Here is a 21,558-nt window from a genome sequence, read left to right as displayed (position 1 = left end):
GGATAAGTCCTGTTTGAGTTAGAGCTGGCCATAAATTCTCCCGTAATAGCAGCTGTCACAGTATTGTTGAGAGGTTTGTCATCTTCCACAGCCACACTATCAGTTTAGCTGTTGGCCAGTATTAAACTCCTGCCTGTGCATGTGTATGTATGTGTGTGTGTGTACATTCTAGTGTGTGTGTGTACATAAGGTTTTGTTTGTTTCCCCCTTGGTTTTTTCCATCAGCAGTGAGCTGTGCCTCAGCAATCCCCTTGACATTTGAATATAAAAGATGCGCCGTGATTTGTGAAGTCTGGCATCACATTCTCAGAACAGAGTAGTGTGAAAACCATTAATAATGTTAATAGTGTAGTGTTGCCTGTTTTGTGAGTCAGCCCCACTAGAATGTCAAATAGAAGGAAACGTACCTGGAAAAAACAGAGAGACAGACTATTTACTGGCCTGCTGTATAGCCTCTTTAACCACTGGGGAATTGTAGTAAATGGTCTAAATGTTGCAAATATTGTACCTGTTTATAGATTGAAAACAGTTATGCCATAACATGAAGAAAAATATTACCCAGTATTCAAGGTACAAAAGAAGGGATATTACAAAATCAGCATAGAATTACATTATCCTAATTGATTATATGATCCTTATAGGTGGGTATACTGGACAAGCACCAAAGTTAATACAGCGTTAACTTGATAGTTGTTAATACAGCCTCTATTTTTTTGTGTGTGATATATGGGATGCAGAGGACATCTTAAATTTCACAGCTTTGTTTGTTGTGTTCCATTCATCCCCTGGGAACATTCACAGGCAAAGTATCGTATGTATCGTGAGTGCAAATGTAGACACTCACACACACTATGTACACTTGACACAAGACCGCACATGCATGCATGTTAAGGAGTTCACACATTGGAACACGCACCCGCACTTTTAGATCTTCTAATGTAGAAAGCTTGTGTGTGTGGGCTAAAGTATACGTGTGACGGTCCAGAGCCACTACATGCACCTGTTGAATATTGTTGAATGAGGTCTGGGAAAACTCTATACACACACACGCACAAACATATTTTCACATACTTTTATTCCTTCTTCCTCAGCTTTTATCTGACTCATTCAGATCATGAACTCACATGCCTTTCAAAGTCACAGCTTAACTAAACAAACAGATGTCACAAAGCCAGATATGGTTGTCCAGCTGTTTGGGAGAGGACAGAAAGCTAGAATGATCTAGTAAGTACCCAGTGATAAATTCAAGTATCTTCTAAGTGTCACCACTATGTGTGTGTGTGTGTGTGTGTGTGGGATGACGTGAGATCTGGTGTCAGTGAGTGTTAATAGTGGGTGAGGTGCTAAATGTTTCGTCTTAAACATCCCCACTTAGCCTCTACTTAGTTTCCATATATTAGCCAGTGGTATAATACTGATGTCACAGTGCTATTTAACTTGAACGCACTTGGACACTTGCCTCCCTGTATAGTTCTGTGCAGTTTTATCTGTCAGAAGCCAGAGTCAATATGCTGATGTCATTCTTCTGTTGTGCCTCTCCCTCTTTTGAGGGATACGTCAACAGTTAGCTGTTTAACACAGCCTCAGGAGGAGGTTACATTGACTGCATTTTTAGCCATCTCTGTTCTCTGGGCTTTTAAAGCACACTTGTTTATGCAGCCTTCCAGTCTTTCTTTGTGTATAATATTTCGCACATGTCTTTATACAGAATAATGTGAAAAAACTGTGACATTTGCACATATACATTCATATATAGCATGTATATGTGTGTATAATACGATTGGAAATACTCCTATATTTCATTTAATAGTTTGCACTGAGTGATTTTCCTTAGCTCTATCATTATGTGTGGTAACATCTAGAATAAAATGGATATGGGCAAGGTGGCTGTCAAAATAACTGCAATGTATCTGCACTCTAATTGAGATGGGGTTTGGAAAAATTAAGTGTCTTATGACTTTGCTAAAGAAAACGTACTGGACATGACAGTGTGTGGTGAACTCTACTAGTAAAATTTCCTGTTGTAGTGACTGTAAAGATATAGACACACACTATTGCAGCAGCGGCAGCAGCTACAGAGAGTTTGGAGTGGACTTATCGTGTTTCCTCTCAGGAAAGTGCCCTGGCTGATGTCAGTTTGGCCTTGGCCAAATGTCTGATAGTCTTTTGAGCTGCAGGGATTTTCCTTTTCCTTCATCAGATCCCCATTATTGTGCTATAGCCAACTCCTACGCAGACTAGCATGGAAATAGTGCAAGGGAGATGTAGTCTTTACAATACTGTCATTGTCCTCATCACTTTTATGAGACGTGCTAACTTCTCAACAAGACAAAATTTTTAGATTCCAGCACAGTCTAGCTAGCTTGATCCACTGAGAACTGTATGCACTTTCTCTGTGTGCTTACGTTATGCTATTAGTCATTTTTCATTCCACAACTTGCATTGGTATTAATCAAAACACCTTCTGTGAATATATAATGTTCTGGCACAACAATCACACTTTACACATTACATTTAATTAAAAAAGACCAGTCAACTCTTGGCATGTGTAGGTGACAATTATTTGTGTGTGTGTGTGTGTGTGTGTGTGTTTTAAACTATAATTTATTTTGGTCTGGACTGTCATCAGCTTGGCAGGTCATGGGGCATCTGTTGAATATTCAGTGGCTGCCCCAACAGTTGATGTTCCTGGTAGATGTCAAGGGCATATCTACACTGCAACCTCCTTTGAATGTATTTACTGCGCTGCAGGCATCAACTCTCTCAGTGACTGGCTGAAACATAACAGCTACCAGCTGGAGTGTGTTACTGTGGCACAAACAGGGTGGACATCTTCTTTGTTATGAGATTACGTGCTGTAGCAACTGGCTGCTTCCTTCTCAGATGTGATTACATGAAGACATTATCAAACAATAACACATAAATATCTTTGACATAATAAGGAATGACAGAGTGCTCACATATGCTATCATGACATTGTGTTGTCACAATGCAACTTGTTGGAGATCAGTAAAATTACCTTGGTCATATACCCGTTATCGATCATATGGTAGAAAAAACATTGATACAGACATCTGTGCAAATGGATTAATAAACCGTGGGCACCTTAAAATTTTAATTCTTGTCTCTGATGATCAAGAATCAGAGATTCTGACTACACAAAGTTAGCTACACAAGCAGTGAGCAAAGAAGTTCCCCTCACATAAGTAACATTAGCATATGCTGTATATGCAATGCAAAAACAGCATGACCTGTCTTATGTTAAAACTTACCGGTATCTGTTAATAGCTATTTACTCATTTGCTAATTCTGCACTCAGAGCTAACAGGGTGTTGTCCTTCTTGGGATATTGAACACATTACCATTATTATTTGTACAGTTTAAAGCCAAAGACAGCTTGTAATGGTCATCTCATAAGGTCGCAATCATTCTGGATACTTGGTACTTAACCTCTTGCATTTGTGGAAACTGAATGGCTATAGCACTTCTATCATAATTGATTTTTTATACAATATGCTTTTTAGAATGTTATTGGGTTACACACGAGAGAACTGAGCTTTTCTGGTGTTTTTGTGACATAAGAAAAGTGTAACTGTGCTTCATTGGTCTTACACAATCTACTTGCTATCTATCACAGTCTAATTCAGCTGAAATGTTGCCACAGAGCCTTGTGCTGCTGTGCTGCTCTTCTTGCTGCTGTGCTTGTGCTTGGCAAGCAGCACAAAGTGAGTGTGTGCCTGCTGGTCCAGTCTGTGTGTCTTTAAGAGGAGGGGCCTGACATTTATATTAGTATTTCTGAGCCAGGCTATGGGAGGGTATGGAAGAGGGGGGGGTGCAGAGGGAGGTGGGGGTGTGGCGCAGGGCTATGGAATGAAGTTGGGAGCTGTGGAGGGTTCACACACAGCTGAGAGAGCAGACAGAGGACAGCACAGGCTGCCTCACACACATCCAAACACACAGAGGGAAAAAGCTGACCTAAAAGGAAGAGGGAGAAGCTGACAGGAGGAAGAGGAGGAGAAGAAGAAGAAGGAGAGGGTGAGAACGCCGGCATGGCCATGTACGAGCCCGCCTACCTGCCTCCGAACGCCGAGGAGCAGGACTTCATCCAAGCTTATGAAAACGTCAGAGAGAAGTATAAAGGTGGGCGCCCGCACTCACATTACAGTGATGACAGTTTCAGCACAGCACGACTACACATGATGATGGAGGAGGTGTCTCAGCATGTGTTTGTTTCTTATTCATTTGGCTATTTTTGGTTTTATTGACTCTGCACAGGTGCAAACATGTGACTGTTTGCATATGCACCTTGCCGTGCCTCTCATCACGCTGGCTGCTGTGCGCGTGTGTGTTTGTCTGTGGAGCAGAGTGGCAGCCATACACGCTGCATCTCTTGACTGCTGAGTGTTTTATTGATTGGTGCACATGTTCGCTGTCACTCTGCCACGCTGCCTCTCTGAGTGTATGTTGCGAGAGCGTGGTGGATTTACAGGAGTGCTTCACTTTGATATGTGACCGTAGCAACAGACCCATTCTGCTGACCTCTGACCTTGATGAGACTAAGAGAGGGGTTTAGTTGAAGTCTGAGTGCTCTGCTGATTGTTATCCTGTGTCCAGTCACAACAGAGGACATTAACAGGTGCTGCTGAGCAGCACTGAATTTTATTAATACACCACAGGGAGTTCATGCTTTTCTTCTCAAATTTTCATCTCATTTTATCCCTTTATCCCTTTATCTCCTCAACTGTGCAGTTCAGCATTCCTTCACTGGATTATCTTACATAGTTTCCTTTTTTTGGAAATCTTCACTTGAAAATTAATCAGAGGGAGATGGAGATGTGAAGGATGAAGTTGGCTTGGTTCCAGCAAGTGAGGGGGAAATCCACAACCAATCAAAGTCATTGTATCCCAACACGTCTCTCTGCCTACTTTCGCTTTTCACTTTGTTCATTTTAGAGGTTGTCAGCAGCATCCTCCAGATGCTTTTTCAAGTTTTGTTCAGGTTTCATTCCTGTCCATGTCTCATATGTTGGTATTCTTTCACTTTTCCTTCTACTGGATGTTTTCCCTGCTGCACGTTTCATCTGTTCCAACAGATCATCAGGAAAAGGGAGAGCTCCTCTATAAATATTGCCCCAGTTTTTTTTTTCCTTTTTCTCTGTTGTGAGAATCTGGCGACTGTGCTTGTGCTGAATCACTGTCGCTTCTTTTCTGTGTATCAGCATGTTTGCAGGTTTTTTTCTTTGTCAGTGTGTCTATTTGTTTGGACATCTCATATCTTTTTTTAAAAATGCTGCTTTGCGTTGCAGTTGTTATACTGGTAAACCATTCGTGCATTGATTTTAGACATCTGTATAATTACTGAAAACAAACAGAGCTATTGCCAAATACACTGCACTGGCAGCTTCTGCTGTCCTTTTCACTGTGCATCATTTGGGTTTGATTAGATTTGGGTTGGAACTGGAGCTGTGTACTGTTATCAGGTCAGATCTAGCATTTCAAAGGGTTTTTGACCTCAATATCCTGGAAAGAGTGGAAGACTGATAGGGAAGTCACTTCTGGCATGTATTCAAAAGAACAGTGAACATGAAAGAAGCAGAAAGGCAACAACTGGTCTCATCAATAGTGGTATCACATTTAATTTTATCACATCAGAATGCATTTGCTCTACATGTACATGGTTCTGTCTGTGAGTGTGTGTGTTTGTCAGATCTCTGTGTTTTTAGTGCTGTTTCTGTCCCAGGAGGTAATGGGAAGCAGGAGCTGGCTCTGTGGCAGGTGTTTATTTTCCAGACGTTCCTCTGTGTTCCTTCCTCGACAGCCTCAGTGCTTCTCTGAGGCCCTGCTCTCCTTATTAAGGCACACTGATGACAGCCAATGAGAGAGTGGTCTGACTTTGTTACATTCCCTATCTGCAGTATCATGACACACAACATGATTTATATTTCTGTTGAAGATGAAAAGGTGTAGGAAGACTTGTAAACTTGGTTCTTAGAGTATACATCATAGGAGGCTGTATACAGTGTGGTTTGTGTAGGTTGTGTAATTGTTGATGTACCATTCTCAAGCTACTGAGCAGTACAAATATCTCTTTGTCATTTTTATCCTAGCAGAATATAACCACTTTGTCCTAAATACCTGTCCTTGTCCATATTTTCCACATACTGACCTGGTTTTATCTCGAAAAAGAGACCAAGGCTTTTTTTCTGCCTCTAACAGATTTAAAGCAATATATACCTTTAAAGAACAACATACTGCATCAAAGACATGTTAAAATGGATACCTCTGACAGTGTTAGGACTGGAGTGATCCTTTTTAAAATGAGCACTTATTTGGATGGCGACAGTCTCTAGGCTGGCTACAGCTACAAGTTGATATTATGTAAAACCTTTACTGGACGTTAGAAAGCTGTCTCATGGTATCTTCAACATGCTGCAATATAAAGAAATCATTTGCCTGTGTAATCAGTGATGTCTTCTAGATATAAAATACAACTCCCAGTTGTGGATCTTTGCCTATCTGGGCGCTGTCAGCCTGGTCTAATTTGTAGGGAAAGGTGACTGTTCCCTTCATTGGCATAACTGGTGTTTCTGTATTTCCAAATGCCATTAGTGAATCATAGTAAAGAGGATGTAAACCTTAACACACAACCTTAACTCTCTGTGGCATCATTGTGTGTTTGGTCATCTCTTTTTATGTACTAAAATGGCAAATGTTGTTAGTTGTTTTTAGCCAGCAAAGTTGTGTGGCGATAGGGATGGAAATGCCAGTCTATGGGTCCACCAAGTTGGCCCAGACTGAAAGCATGGGTTATCCAGGGTAGCATAAAGTCTGTCTAAGGCTTAAGCTATGTTTGTAGTAGAAATTCTTTTCTCTCTGGTCTCATGTGTATCTTCTGATTAAAGTTGGTTATAATTTCTTAATGGTAGTAGATTAGAACAACTTCTAGACTTCAGAAAGAAAGAAAGCCAAAAATCAGAACATATTATTTTGGATTTGATATCAAGAATATTTTACAAATGGGTCAAAATACAATTATAGTCAATCAGTCAGTCTGCTCTTTCTAATGTTACTCACTGCTGTCTCATTGCTGGCTCTAAATTGTAGCCGGCTGAATGGTAAAGGCCTGGCTGTCTTCCCACTTTCCTCTAATGCAATTTGTGCTAGCAGCTGATGCCGATGTTACTGGGCCGCCTGAGCGGGGGATTGCCCTCTTTGCGTCGGATGAACTGCTGAGGATGCGCAGCCACGGCTGGCATCCATTTTTTGCCCCCAGAGTGTGTCCTGTAAGGCTCTGTCCTATTCCCCGCAGGGCTTAAAATAACCCCTAAATATAGCAGCGGCTATGTTCAGTCAGCCAATTAAACAGTTATTTTTGGCAGGCTTGATTGTCTGCTATGGGTAATTTAAATTCCAGCTTCTTCTTGGCAGAAAAAAATCAAACAATTGCGAATTATTAAGCAGAGTCTTTGATGTGCATAGACGAGAATAGAAACCATGATGATCAATCAGTTTTTTTTTCTGTACAAGTCATAGTGAATAAAGGCTTCTATCGTGACCATACCTTTAAGACTGGTACAGTCATAGAGCATAACTATCTTTATGAATGACTGTGGTGGATTCTATTTACAGTGTGTGTCATTGTGTAAGGTGAGAAGTGGTGTGGGAAGTGGTTTGTCACACACATTGGAGAATGAATGAACTCTTAAAAAAGCAACAAAGCAACTGTGCATGTGTGTGCACGCATACTTAAGTACTATATATTTAAGACCAACTGTTGGGTGTGTGTCTGCTTAAAGCTCCTAAGTGTAAGTCACCCAGCAGGTTGGGTTTTCCCATCACACACACACTGAATTGTGACTTGTCAGAGGTTGGTGCTGAATCCAGTGAGGCCTTTGCATTTCCTGTGCTGCTGCTGTACAAAATGATCAATTAGAAATGTTATGTTAGCTTCCTGAGCTGTGACAGAATCTAAGAACTGTGGATCATGTCTTAGCCTTTCCATCTTTTGCAGTGTATTAGAGTCTTAACTTTCCTGGCTGCCACAGGTTGAGAAGTGTTAATAAAGAGGTCAGGAAGGACAATTGTCGTTCAAGTGCCCTTGAGAGAGGCACTTAACCTGCAACAAATAGATGTGGATGTACTCACTCCATTTTGTTGTGTAAGGCCAAGAACTTTTATTTATTACTTACAAAAGGAGATGTCTTACTGAGTTTTAGTCTCTTAAACATATTTTCCAGTGCCAGTTCTTTCTTTCTTCATGCAATTATGTGGCTCTTACCATTCATGTTAAAAAAGATGGTATTGTAATTACTGATTTGCTACATTTGGAAGAATTTCTTTCATTACATGGCAGAGAGACTGATATGTAATTGTTATCTCTGCCTCACCTATGGTGGATTTGCATCTGCCCTAACTGTCAGGTAATGTGGATTTTTTTCCAACCCACAAGAAGCTAAACAAGTCTGAGAGTCTACTGCCATGCTAGCAGCTCTGTGAGGCTGTGCTCAGTGGAACTTTGAGCTAAAATCAGCATGCTAACATGCTCACAGTAACAATGCTGCTGGAGATTAACAGGCTTAATGTTGTAGCCATGCTCACCATCTTAGTTTAGTGTGACAACATTTGCTAATTAGTGCTAAACATGGTAAGTATAGTGAAGGCTAATGTGAAAGCCTTTTAGGCCTGGGATCATTGAAGTTGTAACAAATGATCCACTAGTTATGGAGATATTTTAATAGGACTGACCAACAGACCAATCCCTTGAAGCTATGCTGCTAATGTGGCTAAAAAATGAAGCCTAAGAATAAAATGTGTCGCCTACTAAACATGACACAGCTTTACGAAACTTCACTTGTAAATATGATGATGGTTAGACATATATGACTGCCAGTAAAACCAATTAAACTTGTGCCATTTATTTTTCTTCGCTGCAGTGAGCTGTTTTTTTTTTGCTGGAACCCGACTTTGGCCACTATTACTACAAACACAAAGTGCTGAATTCATATTGAGGTCAGCCATACACACATACACAGTGCCAGGTGAAACGCTCATGGAAAGTAGGCCGTTGGTAGAAAAGATTTCCCCTAATTGCAGTGCAGCCAAATGATGCCCTTTCAGAGCTGAAGCTGCCAGTGGTCAAAAAGGAAAATCCCTGTAATGGAACTTTTCTGTTACTCTATTTCTGCAACAACTAAAATGAAACGTCACATTAAACTCATGCAGGGCGTGTCTCTGTCTAACGTGTGTGTGGGTCAGAGAACGGTCGGCTTTGTCACTTTAGCCATGCTGCTGTGTTGAGAGTTGCCAGATTTGTGCTGGTCCAAAAGACAGCATTTTTTGGGGGTGGGTGGGAGGATTTTATTTATTTATTTATTTCATGTGTGTCAGCATCCTGCTGCCTGGGATAGATCAGCAGTGACACACAGCTCAGCAACTCAGGTCAGAGGTTACCCTGGGGCAGGGCTTGATAAACTCGACTGTGCTGGGATTCCTTCAGGGCCTTTTAAGGGAGGGAGAAAGAGAAACTCTGGAGGGATGTTCCTCCAATCTGTCGGCCTTCCTGTCAAACACTCAGTGATTTTGCAGAACAGAAGCTGCTGTTCTTTTATGCCTGAATCTCTGGTGTTTTATGACTGTGACGAGAGAGAGAGGCTGAAAAGGAATGGGGTTGGATGCTGAGGTATACACTAATGATAAATCCATACTGAGATATATGATGCCATGTCAACAAACTAGGTTTTTATTCAATTTGAATTAATACCGTTGGGAAATTTGGTTATTGGGAATTTAGGGACTTGTGTTATTGCTATAAGAATAATTAATTAGGGCTGTTTCATGTGACACTGGTCAAACTTCTGTAGTTTTGGCTGTCACCCCTGTGGATAATATTAATGTTTTTATCACCAAGTTTATTGCTGAGACCTTGGAATGTAGCAAAATTGCTGAGAAGAAGAAGCATGAGCAAGAAGATGATTGTGCAGATTTTAAACAAACTCCTTGGTCAGTCAAACTGAGAAAAGAGAAAGAGAAAAGGAGAAAAGGAAGGCTCACAATACAATTATTACTTAGGCTATCTCTTGTAAACATCCTTTCCAGCTGACAGACCTCTATCTTGAGTCAACAAGACCCGCGTACTGTAGTTGGGCATACACACACACAGATCTCCTGTGCAATGAGGGTTTATTACTAGCATTTTAGGAAGGCCTGGTGAAGCCTGAAGTTGACCTTGTAGGCTGCATGAGTTCCTTCATATGCTGTTTTTTTTAATCCTGTACACAACTGCGGTTTGATAGCTGACCATTCACCGTCTTTACTTTTGTTTCTTGCTGTTTCTCTGTACAGTGTTTTTTATACTGATAGAAAATGATGGACAAAACTACAAAAAACCAAGTCCAAAGTTGTAATAAATTGATTTTTTTACTTTGTGGACTATATCCAACCTGTTATAACATTGAGTTAGAGGATTTCTTGGCAGCGAAGATTGAACTGTCATTTCACTCATGACTGAAAACACTGATGTGCCTCACACAGCTTCAAGGATGTACAACATAGCAGTGTTTTTATACATTAGATACACCTTCACCTTCAACCTCCACAAGATAATTTGATGCTAGTGTCAGTAGATGTCACACACATTTGATTAAATCCATTTAAACTCCACCCCAAAGTCATGCTCAACATTGCTGAGTCAGACAGATGTGTATCTGCTGTCTCACTGCGTAATGCTGCACAGCAGTCCTGTTGATGCTAGATAATTTTGTCTGCTGACTGTATTTATGATCTTATTTAATCTGACATCGTGTTTGCACTTAATCTGCAGAATAACCGCTCAACTAACTGCCTGAGTGACAACTGTCAGTCCGTGATACCTTCGTGCCTCACGTTCCCAGCCTGCCAGTGTTGGACTTGTGCCTTCAGCCTCACTGCTGCTCTTCAGCCTCAGTGCTGTGCTGTTTAAGCATTTAGAGTTTCTCCCTGATTTTTACAAGGGCTGAAACACATAGCTTTGTGGCTCAAGAGGAAAAAGAAGAGTGTGGAAAACACTTTTTGTGTGGAAAATACTGAAGTTCTAACACCTGGGTTGTTTCTAACACAAAGAGTCCTTGTGTCTCTGCTGCTTTGTACTGCGGCACAGGGCTGGGACGCTTTATTAGGTTCAGTGTTAGTCTGGGATTGTAGCTTCAAGGCTCCAATGAGCTATGAAAAAGTTAATTGGGAAAACAAAAACATCCTGATGTACTATAGCTTAACACACACACACACCCACACACACACACTCTCATGCACATGCATACCATTGCTGCAACATACTACCGTAGATAAAAAAGTCCTTGAAAACACAAAGGAGTCACCACCTCCAGAGCAGGGGAGAGCATTCCCTCCCCCTCATTTCCCAACCCTCCCCTCTCAAATGATTTTTAAAACTGGGCAGAGGTTTATGAATGTGTGTGCATGAAAATGATAAGAGAAACAGATAGCTGATTCTAAATGGCTCTGGGTGTGAGAAATCCCTATTGCTAAATTTAAGCATTGCAATCTCTTAAACCGAGACACTGCAGGTGCTATTTTCTTCACACAATTACAGGTGTAAAGCTTTTTCCTGGGATAGCTCCTTAGGGGTTTGGAATTTGGAACTGAAAAGGCATGTTTGATCTCAGACGAAACCTGTTTCGTCAACCTTATCTTTATTCAAGTGCGCAAATTGACCTTGAATTTCATTCCATTCCTTATTTTGGAAATAGTGAGGCAGCTACATTTTTTTAACACAATGCCCTGAATCCACTTTCCCACTGTAAACAGGAGCCAATTTTCATAGACAGTTTTAGGGAAAGCAGACAAATAGGACAGAATTATGTGAAAGCTGACAGTGTATGAGCTGTTTGACATACTCTTACAGTAATTGAAGTACCATCTGTTCCACTGTGGCTGGAATTAAAAGAAATCTGTGTGTCCACTGTGAAGGAGCACTCTGTTGAGGGAAGACAAGAACTTTTTGATAGCTGGAGTAATTTTATTCACATTGAACACCATCCAGATTCTTCTAGTAGCCAACGCCAAGTGGAAATGTTTCCACTTTATTGCCAATAGGACTTAAATAGACTTTAAGGTTATTACATTCAAAGTGAGTAATAATGGAAATACCCCTTCACACATGATTTGATGCGTGGTAATGTGTATTAGCAGGTAATGATGTGTGTGCACGTGCATTTATGAGCGTGTCTGTCTATTTCTTAGTCAGCCCTGTCATTTCCTGACATTGAAAGGCTATGAGTTTATTGCTGGTCAGTGGTATTCAAGGCAACTGGAGCCCGGTCGGTGTGACAGTCACCACACGGGCCAGGAATGTCACAGCAGGTCACCCCACACAGCTGACAGCAGGGGGAATGTGCCCCACGTGCGCACACACACACAGGCAAACACACTGACATTCTACATTAAGTTTCTCACTTCTCTTTCGACTTGAACACACACACATGCACCCTCAGAGACTACAAACATGCCACAAGGAATAACTTGTTACATTCTGCTCTGTTAGCAGATCTCTTAATCTCTTTTGGGCTGAGATACCAAAGACGGATGAGTGAAGCTTGTTAGCAGCTCCAAATACCTTCCAGAGTCATATTCTCTTGTGCTTTGACAGAAGATGCAGTTAGTTAAAAACTACCCTAAATGGTGTGGCTGACTCTGGTTTCACCAAAAAGGGTTACTCAAACTGGTGTTACATAAAAGGCACGATTTGTTCATAGATAAAGATGCCTCTTAGATGATACACTGCTGTAAAACCAAACAGGGCCTCTCATGTGTCCACTGATGGCCAGGTCTCTGAGGGGTGTGGCTCCTCTCTGTCCAACCACAGGTCAAACAACAACCCTGGAAAAAATTGCCTGTTGCTTGTTTTCTTATCTCAAAGTTCAGATTACTGCTAATTCTGGCCTTCCTGTAGCGCTGTAGCTGCGCCGTGACACAGTTGAACTCAATTGTGGCTCCACTCGCTATACAGCACCTTTTAATCTGGTTAAGATTGTGTTTGACATGTTTTAAATGTGTTTTTTTGGTGGAATACACCCTGTGTGTAATATTTTACCTTTCTCTCATGAAGTTGTTACAGCTGTTATCACAGTTAAGGCAGCACTATGCTTGATGTGTAGCAGAACCGTGAAAGCTTACATGGGAGGGGGGTGGAATGCTGTGACCTCCGGTACACATCATTCATCTCTGGCCTTTACATTCATACCACAAATTCACAGCTGAAGGCCAGGACTAATGGTCATGAATATGATATGACAGTACATTTACTCACTCAGTTGCGGTGTATACTTTTTGTAAAGTTGTGCCAAGGCCAATGGTGCACCACTGAACTAAAATGATCTCTAACTGTACAGCATATCACATTTATAACGATAAGACTTTCTAATAACCTAGAGTTATTTGTGCTTCCCAGGAAAGCAAGAAATACACAGAATGCACATAATCTTAGGCATAGTTTCACTACAGGAGGACACTGATAAGGCAAAGACAGGTTTAAAACTATCAACCATGGTACCTGAGTCTGTACAGGCCCATGTAGCCAAATCCTACACAGTTTTGGAGCATTAATGTTGCTTTGTTTATCTGTGGAGCCTTTGTTGCTTGAGTCACAAGCTCAGTTGCATTTACAAAGTTAGCCTTCCCTTTATTTATGACTTTTTTATTGCCTCTACACATTAGGTGTCATGATTTGCATTTGTTTAGGCTTGTTAGTTATTTCCTTTTTGCATTTGCTGCGAAAATAAAACCAATAGGCTGACTTACTAATGGAAAACAGAGTGCAATGTTCCACAACACTGATGGGTTTATCCATGGATGTGTTAAAGATACTGCTTTCAAATATGACACCACATTAATTCCTATGAAAGACTCTGACTCCCCACACACATGAATGGGATAAAATGGTTTGATTATTCGGCTCTTCTAGGCTTTCCATGTGTTACTCGAATGAATGGATCAAATTCTGATTATACACGAGTAAGTTAGTGGGGAAAAAAAGGTGTTCAGTGTTTTGCAGCCACTCTTGTAATGATTGTGTGTGGGAAAAAATGCTTTTTGGGTCAGTGTGCACCATGTGACACTGCCAGAAGTTGCAATACCAATTGAACTGGTTAAGAGATCTACGTTAGATCTGGGGTGTCATCTTTGGAAGTTAGAGAATAACTAGTTGGGTTTCTGTGACTTACAGTAGGAGGCAGTAGGCTGCTAGACTCAATTTGGAAGGCTAAAAGGTGTGTGGAAGAATCGATGTAAATCTGTCAGACATGTAGGACAGAGGTCCAACCACCTATCCTGGGAGCAGAGCACTGCGGCCAGTAGCCAGAGTGGCGCCTCTAGCAGAAACTCCCTGTCATGCATAGCAGAGACAGAAAAAGATGATGAGGCACTCAGGGAGTGTGGGAGAGAGACAAGACGGGAAATAGAGAGACAGAGTGCTGAAGTGAAACTGAGACAAGTAAGAGACTGTATGCAGAAATTGAGAGAAAGAAAAAGCAGAAGGAGTGGAGGGGTGTAGCCTTTCTCTCACTTAGCATTGTTCAGGTATGTGGTTAGTTTCACACTCAGCTGCAGTTTGTTAAGATAAAAGGGACATATGTAAGGTGAGACTGGAGGCCTGTTGTCACAGTAGGCCGCAGGACTCGTGCTGGAGTTTTATGTTTAGCCTTCAAAACTGTCTCTGCCAATTCAATGGCACATTACCTTAGACACAGTATGACGCATACTGGTCAAACAAATGCACATAAGTTACAGAATGTATATACCAGAGCGGAAGCATTTCATAATTTTCAATGATAGTGAACTGAATTAGAATGACTAATGACTATTTTCACTTGTATTTTATTGATTAATAAATTAATCACGATTATCTTTTTTTCATGAGAAGTGCACATAACAAAAGTGGAGATATTTCATTCACTGGAAAGAGCATGTTTTGCAGTTTTTCTTAAAAAGATGACTACTTAAATAAACTATTAAACAATTAAGTGATTATCAGAGTAGTTGTGGGCTATTTGTCAGACAAAACTATACATTTGATTAATCAATAATGAAAATAGTAGAAAGTAGTCATAGCTGTAATAAACAGATCTGTGTAACTGAAGATTAGCTAAAAATATTTTCTGTATTTCTCTAAGAATATGTTATAAGGTAAAATTAACAACAGCATACATTTAGAGTTTTCTAACTTATCTCTAATAAAACTTGCAATGAATAATATCTGATGTTAGAAGTTTCTCTTCAACATTTGACTCATTTCACTTTTACCAAAGTCATGACACGAATGGACAATAAATAAATAAGGAATCAGTCACGCACTGCAGATACTCATGAAGCACCACTCCACTGGTTCTCTTCCCAGAAAAACTATGACATGACTGCTTTTGAGCTAATTGTGACAGCCTCTTTGGTTTGCCTACAACGGTAAACTAAGCAGCAGTGTCGAGCTCCACCTGTAAAATCTGACCAGTTTAAATGGTGATGACAACCCACAGCAGCGTCACACTTTTCCATCCAACTGCTGGGTTTGTTTTACACAGATACACAGTCACACACTCACACACTGCCAACTCCATGTACTTTCCCTTAAGGCCCAAGGGAGGCATCGCTTGGCACAAACAGTGTTTCCAGCCTGATGTGAGCATCCAGCTTACAGCTCCCTGGAGGTTTCTTCCTCTCCCTGTAGAAACAGAGCAGGCTTAATGAATATCTGATGAAAGGCAGTGTATTCCATTTATTGAGTATGCATATTACTAATTAATGAATTTTCCTCTGTATGTTACTCTAACATTTAGCAGTGCTCTTGAGGGTACAGTGATTTTAATGAGACATTATGAAACATTTAGTTTTCCTACATTATTTATTTTCTTTCTTTACAGTAAATTTTGTAACTGAAAGGATCAAAGTATGTAGTTTGTTGTCATCTCTTCTTACTTCTCCTTGTGCTGGTTGAACTTATTTGGGCTTTACAGGGTAAGCACAGCCCCTAGTGGATCCCTGTCCTCATAACAGCAGACCAGACAAGACAAAAAAGCATAGCAATGGACTTTTAAGGAAAGCCACAGGGCATTAAAAGCTTTGAGCTGATTTCTAGGACATCAGGAATGGTAGCTGAAATAGATGATGATTATATTACATCACATAGGCTACTAGATATCTCTGAGGTCAGTATGTAGATTCCAAGATCATCTTTTAATCAAGGTGTGGATTAGCCTCTTCTCTCTCAGTAGCTGATGGCTGAATCTAAATAAAGCTGGAATGACAGCATCTCTCCAGTGATGGTCTTGGTCCAGCTCCAACCAACTGATTCTCACTTAAAGCCAGTGAGTCAGAGAGTGGGTGGGGGACCTTTGGGACCCCAGCTTGCTCCATGTCCTCTGCAGATAGTTTGTCATTTACATCACGCCTTCTTTTTCTCTCATTCTGCAAATAGGATGTGACTCGGAGCAGGACCTTCCAGTGTTCACCTCACTGTTGTAATTCATCTGAAACTTAAAACAGGAGGCTCTTTATAGGGAGCGACCTCACACAACTTTAGGGCTCCCATGAGACCTGGTCTTAGGTGAAAGGGTGGAGCATATGAGGAAACATGCAAGGGTTATTTGCTCCATGCCTTGTTTTCCCTCTGTTTCAATTCCCAGAATTTCTCACCAGTCTTGCTTATATCAGTATAGTAGCAAAATGAGCAGGGAGGTTGTAACAGCTGCATGATGTTTGCCTGTCAACATTGAAAGCTTCTACTTCTACACATTCTTTTTCAGCTTTGTATACACACAACACATGGAACTGTAAAATCCAACAGAAAAATAATCATTCAATAAACAATGTGATGGTTTAAAGTAAATTGAAACCGAAACAGTGATGTCAGTGTGAGATGAGGTTGTGGATTCCCTGACTTATGAAGAAAACCCTCCACAGAACACGCTGTTGTGATTTCTCTGCCTACAGCGATTCTGTCCCTTCACAATACACCACATCCCCGACTGACGTGCTGTGATCTGTTGCATTCAGTCCATTGGCTTAACTATTTTATCACTGGCTAACACAGACAGTGTCTCTCTCTGTGGGGATGCTGGTCTCCTGCTGACTGCTGCCCTGGGCTCTAAGCTGGTACATTGGGCCGGAGATTTGAGTGCCTGGGTGACCTCAGACAGAAGGAATGTTTTGTCTGGATGTCCACAGCAGGGCTACTGGTCTGATGTAGACAGAGCAGAGGGGCTGTGAGCAACTGAGCCGAGAGCCAGCACGACTATAAAACACTCAGAGGTGAAGAGTATCAAAAAGCAGGGTAAGGATGGTAGTTTTGCGAAGAACAATAATACCTCATAGAAAAAGAAACTGACAGAACAGTGTAACTGAAAAAAGCAGTGTGTGTGTGTGTGTCTTTTTACACACAGTCACCACCTCTTTTTTCACACAGAAACACAAGGCAAGCACAAGCATTTGTTTACAGCTGTGAATTTTCAACAGCACTGCTAAAGGGTAGCAAAGTTAGTTATCTTATGTATACTTCGTTCTTTAAGTTGTAGCTACAAACAGAACATTTTGTACCTACAATATGTATAAAAATTTTTCAACAGCAGGGAAAAATCTAATCCTAAACCTTGTCATCAGTATACCTCAGACAAAGTGTTTAGTGGATTGTTTAACAGTGTCCCTTTTCACACAGTATAATTGTGACAGGCCATGTCCAACAATCTCTGTTACTTTCCAAAACAAACAATCTGGATGCAGGATTTGAACCTCTCTCTGTTTTTCTTCATTCTTCACACAACTGCTTCCATCACTTTTCCTGTGTAGGACCAAGGGAACCACCATGAATGCCTTTGAGGAAATATTTTCTGCAAGTGTGTCTCTGTTTGTACAATTCATCGCTGAGATCACAAACACTCACAAACAATAAGTGAATTCTTGGAAATCAGGAAGGCAGTGTGATGACCATTCTGAACAGTTATAAATTCGTTGCATGACCTTCAACCTTTAACACAGAATCTACAGCTTCATTTAAACCCCTTTCAAGCCTTAATCTGTTTGAAAAGAAAAAAAAAAAGATTTAACTTTTTGTTTGGTAAATTGTGACACATTGTTCCATTGTTGTTTTTAAAACATGGTTGAACTGTCTTCCCTGATAAACTTAGCACATTACACACACAGAGACACTTTGCTCTCTCTGACACTGTTGATAAATGTAGTAAAGTGAAGGACAGGCAGGGTTCTAGCATCAGAAGTAGTCTAGCTTGTGTAGCCTGCGGTGATAAACTCATCAGCGACTTTTAATATTAGTGAGAGCAGGCTTTAACAAAGAAACCTCAGCAATTTACAGGCTGCCTGGCTGCTAATAAACTCTTGTGTAGGTTGGCAGGAACCTGCTGTAAGTCTGTGCTGGACTTAGAAACTGCACAGAAGCAGATCACTGTTGCTCTGCCTGGGGTAGCATTCCTCCAAAGACCAAGTTATGAAACGCTGCTAGTGGTTGAAAGATTCATCCCTGTAACCTTGAGCAGCTGAAGAGTTAGTGTTTGACATTATGAGCTGTGTTTGTTGCAGTATGTAACCACATGAGCAGCTGCAGGTCTATGGTTTGTTTTACATCTCAGTTAAACATTTGAAGAGGATAGCAGAGGACAATGTCTGCTCATTCTAAATGTTAGCCACAGGGCAAAATTTAAACAAGGATTGAAGAAAAATATGCACTATATGGTTGCATGTGTTTCCATGTTGCTTGATGAATTTGGTAGTTTACTTTGTGCCAAGACCTGGTGCTCCTTTAAGCAGTGACAGCATTTCTCTATATTGTCCCCATGCTTTCTACATATTATGTAATAAATCTACAACAAATAGAGACAATCTGTTCTCCCCTCCAACTGAGGAATTCACTCCTGCAATTAGTGGCATTATCTGTGATTGAATATCCAGCTCCAGGCCATGTATTGGTGTGTGTTGCGTTGGCACATCCACTACGGCACAGCAGAATCAGTTAATTACTAAACAAATAAACATGAGTCATGCCGGGAAAATAAAACCCAGATAGACATATGGCTCAATTCTGGATTTGATAAGAGGGTCGTTTTCTCTTTTCAGGTGTCTTAATGCTGAGCAATATTTATGTTCTGACTTAACACACACAGTAGCTAAGCTTACCAGCATTAGAATATGGGCAGGGCAGCATAGTGGTGCAGTGGTTAACACTGTTGCCTCAAAGCAAGAAGGTTCTGGCTTCGAATCCCATTTTGCTTTTCTTGCCTGTTGCTCCAGCCCCCCCCGCAGCCCTTTAAGTGATATAGATGATGGATGGATGAGTTTGGGTAGCATCACATGAAGGTGAGCACGTTTGACTTCATATGTATTATAAAATCTGCTATATTTTGTATTCAGTACTTCTTAAAAGAGGTGCACTGTTGCCTCACAGCAAGAATGTTCCAGATTCAGCTGGGGCTTTTCTGTGTGGAGTTTGAATATTCTCCTTGTCTCTAAGTGGGTTTTCTTCAGCTGTGGCCTCCTCCAATAGTCCAAAGAATGCGGGTTAGGTTAGTTGTCAACTCTAAATTACCCATAGGTGTGATGGTTGTTTGTTTCTATTTCTCAGCCCTGCGGTGTGTCCATTGGTGTACCCTGCCTCTTGCCCTCTTAGCCCCCCCCCCAACTTGTTAGTTTTGTCAGTGAAATTTTAGTTTCATTTTTATTGTGCATTTTTAATTTCTTTGTCTTCCAAACATTATCGGTACATTATTTCATACCATTCATGTGTGTGGACAGCTAGCTCTCTAATGAAACAGCTTCAAATAGCTCGGTCAGAGACTGACTCATTTTTGGGGTAGACACCTGTTAAGCGTCTTTATTTTAATGAATGGGGTGCCATCTTGAAATGCTGTATCCAGTTTTCTTAATATCCATGGTTCTAAAAGAGCCACTGACTGTCATTCTTGCTCACCTAGCATTACTGGGCTATGTGAACAGAAGCTACATTTACTTACATGTTCACTATAATAATACTCACTCTTTGGATGTGTAGCTAAAGTGTATGATAACATAGTAAACATGTTCTTTAGTGACCATCTCACTGAAGAGGTAGGTGATTGATCCTGCACTCACTCAAACGAAAGCCAACTGAAAGTAATGGTAACTTTATATCTATAACCATTATGTTAACTCCACATTTTGATGGTTTGTCCTCGCTGTTTTATGAGAATATATTTTGAGAATGTGGAAGAATATAATCCATAAATCTGTTTTCCTGCTCCTTCCAAGAGCCCGTAATGTTAGCTAACACTATACAGACAGAGTAACGTTAGAGCCCGCAGGTCAAGAATCTAAATCAATTCCTGGAGAAGTTAGAGTTTTGGCTAGCTGTTTAACCACTTAAAAACATGGGAAATGTGATTCTGCAGATGTATACAGGTCAAAGATTAAGATTGTATCAAAACACAACTTAGTTCACATTAATGTTTAGTTTTTCTATTCATTGATGAAAACGGTAACACATTTTGTCATAGGTTTTGTTTTCATTAGTTATTTTTTACTTATTAAATAAATGTTGTTAAAACAAGAAGAAAAACCAAAAAATTCACATTGATCTTTTACTGCAGAAAGTACTTGCACTGTCTATTGTTAATAACAAATTCAGTATAAGCACCTTTTATTCCATCGTATGGCTGCCCTTAATGGAACATGTCACAGTGACAAGAGTCGGGCATGGAAAGAGAGAAATGGGCACAGGTCCAGGGGCCTACTGTTGTCAGCCAAAGCAAGCAGCCACAACACTCACACACAAAACACACAGCTGGACCCATTTGTAAATTCACATGCTTGTGTGCGTCATTCTGTTGTATAAGTCTGGTCTAAAAAATTCTCAAGGAGTACTCTGAGATGGCTGCAGCAAGTACTTCCAAGAGCTGTAGACTTCAAAACACACTCTCAAAAGCACACACACATACAGTATATACACACACATGATTAAATTCTCCTTGAGAGAGCAGAACAGCAAGACTTCCATTTTCCCCGCTGCCAAAAATGTGTCAGTTGTTTCCTCCAGACGTCCTTTATTATGTACAAGAGGCCTTGCAAGAGCTGAATGAAATAATAGCTCTGCAACAAGCCCGCCTGCTGCCTGAGCGGAGACGGAGGCTAACCGATTATTAGCGGAGGCATTGATTTACCATCACTTATTTTGTTAGATTTTGATTTGGTACAGTTTAATCCATTTCCTGTGGTTTTGACCGCAACCCGTGCTACTGGGTACAAGCAGGGCTTCCTTGGTGATGATGAGGCCTGATCAGTGTGAATGTGAATGCTCACAGTGTAAGTCCGTCAGACTGTCAGTACAGATGGAACTTTCAGCGAGATTCAGAGATTTCAGAGATTTTTAAAATGTTTGGTGTGGTTCTACATTTTCTCACTGAGCACAGACTCTAACAAGAAGTAACAGTGAAGCACTTGTCTGCTGTTTTTCTAGATTTTGGCATGCCTGTAGATATGAAATTGTAGTACCAGTTATTGTTCCCATTCCTTAGGTCCAGGTTTATATCACAATGGGCA

At 40.7% G+C, this 21,558-nt stretch overlaps 1 protein-coding gene across 41 annotated transcripts in view; it reads left to right on the top strand.

Annotated features, from left to right (window-relative positions):
• The window catches only part of plecb (plectin b), a 165,884-nt gene that overhangs the window by 50,543 nt on the left and 93,783 nt on the right, over positions 1 to 21,558 (top strand). Inside the window, exon 1 of one of the 41 annotated variants that reach the window (XM_051075833.1) lies at positions 3,878 to 4,140. The exons of the other annotated variants lie outside the window; for them this stretch is intronic. Coding sequence (XP_050931790.1) covers positions 4,050 to 4,140 — 91 coding nt within the window. The 5' untranslated portion in view covers positions 3,878 to 4,049. Of the gene's footprint in view, positions 1 to 3,877; positions 4,141 to 21,558 lie in introns of those variants that run through there. 41 annotated transcript variants of the gene reach the window in all.

Source organism: Lates calcarifer, linkage group LG15 (genome assembly GCF_001640805.2).
Source record: "Lates calcarifer isolate ASB-BC8 linkage group LG15, TLL_Latcal_v3, whole genome shotgun sequence".
NCBI lineage: Eukaryota > Metazoa > Chordata > Actinopteri > Centropomidae > Lates > Lates calcarifer.
The sequence above is the reverse complement of the archived record's forward strand: the minus strand, read 5'-3'. Positions and strand labels throughout refer to the sequence as shown.